The sequence below is a fragment of the Heterocephalus glaber genome, unplaced genomic scaffold, assembly GCF_053883595.1.
Source record: "Heterocephalus glaber isolate CG9 unplaced genomic scaffold, H.glaber_assembly_v1.0 deba00001781, whole genome shotgun sequence".
NCBI lineage: Eukaryota > Metazoa > Chordata > Mammalia > Rodentia > Bathyergidae > Heterocephalus > Heterocephalus glaber.
Genome location: NW_028258467.1, coordinates 540,675 through 549,410, shown reverse-complemented (window position 1 = coordinate 549,410; position 8,736 = coordinate 540,675). Strand labels below are relative to the sequence as shown.

The window sequence follows — 8,736 nt, the reverse complement described above, 5'->3', positions numbered from 1 at the left end:
TCGAGGGATCCAGATCTCAGGGACTAAATGAGACCAGCATACAGAAGGGTTGCAAGAAATGCAAGTGAGCAACTCCTGCCGCAGCACCAGGAACTCCACGCAGCCACCACTCTTCCCATCCCGGCACATCTGGGATCCCGGCCACGCAAGACTGCACTCTGGGTGAGGAGTCCAAAGCTCCAGGGAGACGAAGTACCTGGAAGCGGAGCCCGGGAAGAGTCAGACTAGCCCGTCCAGCACGCAACCCGGGAACTCTATTTCCCACAGGGCCCGCGCGCGCTTCTCTATTTCCCACAATTCCTTCTTTACTTCCGGCGCGGCCAAGGAGCCGTAGACAGTTTCCGGGTTTGGGCCTGGTTGTAGTAGAGGCGGTGGCGGCCGAGTGGGACGGGAGCAGGTGGAGCTGGGGTACCGGCATGGACGTTTCGGGGCAGGAGACTGACTGGCGGAGCGCCGCTTTCAGACAGAAGCTGGTCAGTCAAATGTGAGTAGAGCTTGGAACGGATGGCAGGATGACCATCTTCCGTCTTTGCGCCGCGGGCGAGACCGGGGCTGGACCTGAAGTAGACCCCCGGCGGGGAAACCCGGCGGAGTCTCGAGGGCGCCGGGTAACTGCGTGAGTTCTAGCGAGTGGCCCTATCCGGGTGGTGGTCCCCATCGTTGTCGGCAGACAAGGACTGCTTGTTAGCTTTCTTAGGGCCGAACTCTGCAAACCAAGGAGCTCTGCCTTATGAGTCATCGTCCTGAGGTTTCTCATTCGTCATGTGTATGCCTTGGGTGCAGACTTTCCCCGGCTTTGATTCATACGGAATACGGAAAGGGAAGGAAGCCATTTGTGGTGGTTTTAGCAAGGCTAGATGTTTTGTGGTTTCATTCAGAAGCGCATCAGGATGAGAGAAAAAAATTAGAAGAGGGTTGATGGAAGATGAGTTTGGGTGGTATTTGGGTTGTGGGCCTTAGGGACGGAAAATCTAACGGAGTGTGGGCTTGTCCAAAGGTTGGCAGGAAGCGGCTGTCAGGAAGCGATCAGGCATTCTGGAGGAGGGAGGGAAGACCTGAGGTTAGCGCCCCTTTCAGCAGAACTTTAGCTTGCCCACTGCTTGTTTCATTTAGTAGTTTTTACTGAGCTTACTGTCCTGTTGTGTTCCTCACAGAATTGCCTGAGACAGCCCCTTCCCTGAAATATCGCTATAGGTTAAGGAACAAACACAGGGCCGGGGATTTAGCTCAGTGATTCCGCCACCTGCCTTGCAAGCGCAAGGTCCGGAGTTTGATCCCCGGTACCAAAAAGAACAACAACAAAATTTAAAAAAAGAACCTTAATATTTGCCGGGGATTTAGCTCAGTGATTCTGGCGCCTGCCTTGCAGGCGCAAGGTCCCCGAGTTTGATCCCCCCGTACGGAAAACAAACACAGTAAGGTATTGCCAGTGCTCTGTGATGTGGGTGCTTCGGGGGCTTCCTGTAAAGAGACAGTTAGCTTGAGCAGGCCTGAAGCAGCCTTGAGGAGTAGGTGACCAGTAGGAGTGGGAAGGGAGAGCGCTTACTGGACGAAGGATTTTTGTTGTAGGCTGAGAATTGTGGAGTTAGGGAGTAAGGAAGTTCAGAGAGATAATGGAATGAGGGTGAGCAGGTGCTAGCACGTTACTAGTGGGTGCTATGCTAAGAAATTGAGCTTGGATTTGGCATGTGGCCTGTTTTGAGTTTGTGAAATGCCAGTGTTAGGAAGATCTTTCAAATCCCCGGAGATGAATCAAGGACTGTGAGACCAGTCTGGCCATTTGGGGAGTTTTGAGTTATTAGGGCTTGGGAACTGTCCTTTTTCATCCTTGTATTTCCACTACTAGATCTCTACTTTATCCTATTACTTCATAAAATCATCGTGGAATGACTAGGCAAAAGATTATAAAGGCCCTCTTTAGAACTTGGAAGAAAGAACTTTAGAAACTGAAAGAGGAAGACAGATTCTAGAGAAATGAGAGAGTGCAGACAATTTTTTTTTTTTCCCCCTTCGGTACCGAGGATCAAACTCGGGTCCTTGCGGCTTTGTCCTTGCGGCTTGCAGGGCAGTCGTCGCGGAGCGACTGAGCTAAATCCCCTGCTATTCTTAATGACTAACTGGATGAAGGGGGTGGGGTGGAAGGAAGGAAGCTGGGCTTGAATGGTGGGAAACAACAGTAGAGTGGAAGGAATAGGAACTATAACATTAGTAGCTTTGGGCACTGCCATGGAATGGCCTCTGGACAATTCTGTGGACTTTGCAGAATCAATGAACAGTGCTTTGTTGATGTACTTAGGTGAAATCTTGAGGGATAACCCATTTGAGGACTCTTGCTAGAAAAGGCCCTCAGGCAAGGATTCCTCTTTGGGAAAGCCCTGTGATGAAGAACCAGAAGAATGTGTTCTTATCTCAAGGCAATGAGAGAAGGCTGGGGAAGTGTCAGAGGGCTAGAGGGAAGATTGAAGAGTTTTGGGTGTTTGAAACTGACCAAATACTTCCTTGTGCTCTTGGGAGAACTGAGTTCTTTTTTCCTTTTTGTTTGTGTATTTTTTTTCTGTTGCTGTCATAACAAATTACCACACATATTGTGCCTTAAAACAACACAGAGAAAAAACAAAAAACCCCCCAAAAACATAGATTTAGCCAGGGCTGGTGGCACATGTCTGTAATCCCAGCACTCAGGAGGCCCAGGCAGTAGGACTCCTTTGAGTTGGAGGCCAGCCTGGCTACATAGCGAGCTCAAGGCCAGCCTGAAATACACGTTGAGACCCTGTCTAAAAAAAAAAAAAAAAATTCCCCCTCATTTCTGTAGATCTGAAGTTCAGGTAGGTTTAATTGAGTTGCCTGTTTAAGAGTTTTACATAGCTAAAATCAAGAGGTTGGCAGGATGCATTTCCTCGGGTATAATCTGTTCCCAAGCCCATTCAGGTTGCTGGCCAAATTCAGTTCCTTGCATTTATAAAACTAAGGTATCCTCTTTCCTTCCTGGATATTTGGTAGGGGTCATTTTCTTTGTTCCTAGAGCTTGTTTCCTGCTCATGCTTTCTATGTGCCTCCTTTTGGCAGCTGCCGGTTCTTTTGCCACATCTCTGACTTCAGCTAGAGAAAATTCTCTGCTTTTACAGGTCAGTTTAGAATAGGGCCCACTCTGGTAATCCAAGATAATCTCTTTAAAGTTATACCTGCATAGTCCTTTTACCACATAATTTAGCATATTTATAGATTCCAGAGATTAGAGCCTGTATCTTTTGGGGGAAGGACAATCTTCTACCACACCTGGGTGCACAGTTTGAAAAGTTCCCGTCCTAATGTGATGTAGATGTTTTCAATTCTCAGGTTTGTCTGTTTTCTCTCTAGGTTTCTTTCCTGGTGCCTTGGTTTATTGTGTTTACAGGGTTAAAAGAGTGCATTTATATTTGGGTCTCCTACACATCTTTTTTTTTTTTTGGTACAGGGGATCGAACTTGGGTCCTTGCGCTTGGGAGGCGGGCAGCAGAACCACTGAGCTAAATCCCTGGCCCCTCCTACACATCTTTAATTCTCACTTGCTCAGGTGTTTATGTTGTTGTTGCCCATTTTGGGAAGTGCTTTGAACCCAAGTGATTTATAGTTGAGGGAATAAAGAAAGAATAGAGCTGGGGGTGTGGCTCTGTGGTAAAATGCTTGCCAACATGTTCGGAGCCCTGTATTTAATCTCCAGGACCAAATAAGTTTTTTTTTTTTTTGGTACCAGGGATCGAACTCCGGACCTTGCGCTTTCGAGGCAGGCGCTGGAACCACTGAGCTAAATCCCCAGACCCCAAATAAGTTTTTAAAAAAGCATAGCAAAGAACTGAGAGGTTTAAATTGAAAGGAAAGTGTCTGACTGTCAATTCGCTCTCTCTACCTGCCTCTTGATCTACTTAGTCTAGGGCACAAGGTCCCAGAGTGTAGTGATAATCTGGCCTTCTGACTCCCAGTGAGAAAAAGGAATTTTGAGTTGGGGCTGGTTAGGAGAGCCCTAACTAGACAGCCTGTGGGGGGAGTCCCTCTGGGCTTCTTAGTTCTTCTCCACTGGATCTACCTGTCCAGGTCTTTCCTGGACTGCCACTGCCACTCAGTCTTCCTAGCAGGTCCTTTCTTCCCCAATAGTCCAACAGGTTCATGCCACTGCCCATCAGTGACTTCCCTTAGCATTAAAATAAAATTCCAAGCAGTCCCTGGATAAGGCCAACATAAACCTTGGCCTGGTTTATCTTGGACTTTCCACTCTGTTCTAGCCTCTCTGATCTTTCCACTTCTTGAACATTTCAAACTCTTTGCCTTGCTCCTGCTTAACATACCACTGAGGTACACTTTCAGCCCCCTGACCTTGGGTCTCTTCTTTCTTTCACTCCCCTCGCCTCCCTTCCCCTCTCTTCTCTTCTCTTCTCTCCTCCCCTCCCCTGTGTGCCCCCCACCCTTTCCCAGTAGTTAGGCATTAAACTCAGGGCCTCATGAATGCCAGGCAAGTAAGTTCTGCATTGGGCTACATCCCCAGTCTTTTTTATTTTTTACTTTGAGACAGTCTCACTAAATTGGCTTTGAACTTGCAATCCTCTTGGCTCAGCCTCACAAATCCCTGGGATTACAAGCATATGCCACCACACCCAGCTTGTTCTCTTTTTTATTTTCTATTTTTGTTGTTTGAGACAGGGTCTTGCTATGTAGTTCAGGCTGTCCTTGAACTCACTATGTAGCCCAGGCTAACCTTGAACTTTGCAGGGATCCTCCTGCTTCAGCCTCCCCAAGTGCTGGAATTACAGGTGCCACCACACCTGGCTGTTTTTTTTTTTTTTTTTTGTACCTGGGATTGAACGCCAGTCCTTGCGCTTGCGTAGCAGGCCTGGAAACCACTGAGCTAAATCCCCGGCCTGCTGTTCTTTTTAAAAATAATGTACTATCAAGTATTTAAGGTTGCTTGGGAGGCAGGCTCAGTGGCACTGAGCTAAATCCCCAGCCCAAGAGACAAGGTCTTAATAAGTTGCACCACCATATCTGGCTTCTCCGATAGGTGTTAGTTCAGCCCTTTTTAGTTTCTCTTGGAACTCTGGAGTGCAGGAGAAAGTATTTCCCTGAGGGGTGTGTGAGTCACCTCTTGTACTACAGTGGTGTTCTTTACCAGAGCCAAGGTATATTGTGAAGCTCTGGAAATCCTGCTTTTAGCTTGTTAGCTGAGTGGCCTTTGCCGTTATTTGATCTTTCTGGAACATTTTACTTATGTGAAATGGTAGGTGTCCAATGTGTCTTACAGGGATGGTGAGAGGAACGGAGACCTTTGAGTCTGAAATCTGCAAAGAGGCTTGAGAACTCAGTGATGAGCTCCCTGATACCTCCTCCTCTGCCCTTGCAAGGGTAGAATATTTTGTAGTCTTGGATCATGAAAGTAATATCCCAATCCTGGTAATGGAGCTCGACACTTAAAGACGCCTATAGGGAAAGAGTTATTGGGAAACTGTTGGTAGGTTCAGATCAGCTTTTCCTTAACAGTCACTTTCTCTGCAGGGACTTCAGAAGGGCCTTTAGAGCTTCCTGAGCCAGTCTTTATGGGACTTGAGGCTTTCTTTGGGGATTGTTAGGTTAATGCTAGCAAGTCTGATCTACAGGCTTTTCTATAGGCTCCTGGAAACCGGGCATGTATCTGTAGTGACTAGTGCTATACTTAACAGTAGGTTCACAGAAATATGTATGCAGTGAATGAGTGGGAGGACTTCATCAGTCATTGCCTCCTGGTTCTTTTTACTTTTTCTAATATCCTGTTTTTGAGATTTTTATCCCTCTTACCCCTAGTACAGCAGATTGCACATGTAGGAGTGGAATTTGTATGTGTGTGTGTGTGTGTGTGTGTGTGTATTGGTACCAGGGATCAAACTCAGGACCTTGTGCTTGCCAGGCAGATGCTGTGCTGCTGAGCTACGTGGGCTTTCCTTCCCCTCCCCTCCCCTCCCCTCCCCTCCCTTCCCCTCCCCTCTAAGTGAGTTGGGCAGAACAGAATGCAGAGAGGAAAAAACACAGGCTAGGAAGGGCAGTGTCATATCTAGACTCTGGGGAAGAGTTAAGATGGGGGAGGGAGGGCCGGGGATTTAGCTCAGTGGTTCCGTCACCTGCCCCTCTCAAGTGCAAGGACCTGAGTTTGATCCCCGGTACCAAAAAACAAACAAACAAACAAAAATAAAACAAAAAAATAAGATGGGGGAAGGAGACCATACAGAACATATGAGCTTGGATGGTGAAGTCCCCTGGGAGGTGTGAGCTCTGAACTGAGTGTGGCAGGGTATGCCTGTAATCCCAGCACTCTGGGAGGCTGAGGCAGGGGGATAAAAAATTCAAGGCCAGTCTGGACACTTAGTGACTTAGCAAGAACCTGTCTCAAAAAATAAAACAAAGAATGTAGCTCAGTGCTAAGGCCTAGGTTTGATCCCCAGTACTGAGGGGGAGAAAAAAGAGATGTGGAGCTCTGGGTCTGACACTTTAAGTATGGAGAGTTTGACTTGGATCACAAGCAGAAAGTTAAGTAAGTGCTCTTTAGCCAGAAAGAAAACAACACAAAGAACAAAACAAACAGTGAAACAGCAACTTTTAAGGGTCCAGTGCCCATCATGGATAGGGAGTGAGTATCTTTAACTTCCAAGTTCAGATCCTTTCTATAAGTCAAGGTCCCTACCAAGGCACAAGCCAGTGAGATTTGGCCAGGCTTGTTCTGTGACTTTCCCCACTTAGTTCTCCCAATAGCCCTTGCCATTTTGGCCCTTATTTTTCGACAGGGAGGGTGCTGAGTCTCATTGCCAGCTTTGTAACCGGCTTTCACAGGTGTCTGTGTATAACTCATTGGTAGAATATCTGCTTCCTGAGGCCAAGGCAAGGGCTCTGACCTTCTGTTCACCTCCATAGCTCCAGTGCCTTGATAGGGCTGGGGGTTTTTTTGTTGTTTTTTTTTTGGTACCAGGGATCAAACTTGGGTCCTTGCACTTGCGAGGCGGGTGGCGGAACCACTGAGCTAAATCCCCTGCCCCAATAGGGCTGCTTTTGATGGGCAACCAGGAATGATTGTTAAGCCTCTAGAGCAGTAGTAACATGGCTGAGGGGATGTGAGCCCTTGGATTTCTCAGGAATCGAGGACTTTCTGAACAGCTGCAACTGCAGCTGACATGCTGTGACAACTTTGCCAATTCTGTAACAGAGTTGGCCTATGTTGAGTATTCACCTCTTCATGCTAAACTGTCTGTAGATGCACTTGTTCCCACTTGTAAAATGAAGAAACAGGCCTAATTACTCTACATCTTACAAATGAATGTCTGCTGGACCATAGCATGACGAGAGGTTATATCTTTTTTGGGGGTGGGGTGGGAGAGGAACAGCTCAAAATTAATACCAGCCAAGTGCATTGGGAGACCATGTAGAGGATCCTACTGCTGGGGGGCCTCCTATTTATAATTTCAACAACTCCCTATGGGTCTTTAGGCCTCAGAGAACAGAGAAAGTGCTAGCAAAAAGCCCCCATTGATCTTTAGCCCCTACCACAGGCCACAGCCAACCCTCAAGTCCACCACCTCCTTTTTTTTTTTGGTACTGGAATTGAACCCAGGGCCTTTGCACTAAGCTACATCTTTAACCTTTAAAAAAAAATTTTTTTTTTGAGACAGGATCTCACTAAGTTGCCCAGCCTGGGCTAGAATTTGCTATCCTCCTGCCTCAGCTCCCCAAAGTTGTTTTGATGTTCAAGATATTTTAGGGGCTGCCCATTACCTGTAGATTCAACTGTGAGTCTCAGTCCTTCTTCCCCGGTCTGCATCTGTCTGCCTTATTTACATCTTGTATCTTACTGAGCTGCCCGTGGCTCCTCGAATGAGCCCAGCTCTGCCCTGGCTACCCTGCATCTGGTTTGTTCCCCTGCCTGAAAGACCCAACATTCCCTGGGCTGAACTGTGCCTCACTCTACACAGGAAATTGGGCCTCCCTGTCATCTTCCTGCTCTATCCATGTGCTAGGTAAAGAGGTACCAATTTGCCCTTGGATTGTTTGAAGGTTTGTCTCCTATTTGTAGGGAATAGGGAGAGGGGACGTTACTAGGACCTCTGCAGTAAGTCCTAGTCTCCTGTGAGCCACAGCACCACAAGGAGAATTAACTTATTATACAGGAAAGGTAGAAAAAATGAGACTCTGAGAAGAAACTGAGCTTTGGGCCTGATCAGTACTGCTCTGGGCAGCAAAGATGAAAGCCCCCAGCTTACCGCACCTTTTATTCAATACATCAGGAGAAACAGATGTAACAAATGACTTGCAGAGAGTTTAGTATATCTGGATGTACATTGGGATAAACAAAGTGTAACAATCTAAGAACAATGAGGAACTGAGTAGATGAAGATTTTGTTCCTCCCAGGATGTCTTCAGCTGGTGTAATCTTGTCCTGGAGCATCACAGCATCACTGGATCATTGAGGTCTCAGTTGTGATCCGGGCGGGGGGGCCCTGATGGGGATGGAATTATGCCTCAAAATGCCATAGGTGGCCTGTAGGCAGGAGAACTAGGCCTAATCGAGTGGTTTTTCCCTAAAATTATGTAGCATTGCTCCGGACACCTATTATTCTGAATTCCTCCAGTACAGGAACAGTATGAATGTTTTTTGAGTCATGTTGATTTCTGTCTGGCCATGAGTGCTTAGTATGCAGAATTCTTAGTGTCATCCAGCATAGGTTTCTTGAGCACCATGTGGGCCTG

The 8,736-nt window shown here is 47.1% G+C and overlaps 1 protein-coding gene across 11 annotated transcripts in view; it reads left to right on the top strand.

The window, feature by feature from the left end:
* Window positions 1–313: 313 nt before the first annotated feature.
* Med15 (mediator complex subunit 15) overlaps window positions 314–8,736 on the top strand; it is a 73,533-nt gene continuing 65,110 nt past the window's right edge. For 5 of the 11 annotated variants that reach the window (XR_015447944.1, XM_004874878.3, XM_013069320.3 and 2 more), the window contains exon 1: window positions 314–484. Coding sequence is in view for 6 of the 11 variants with exons in the window: in XM_004874878.3 (XP_004874935.1) it covers window positions 417–484 (68 nt within the window). In the remaining 5 variants the exon portion in view is untranslated. Of the gene's footprint in view, window positions 617–8,736 lie in introns of all 11 variants that reach the window. The other 6 variants (XR_015447945.1, XM_021252227.2, XM_087202866.1 and 3 more) reach the window with 6 other exon arrangements.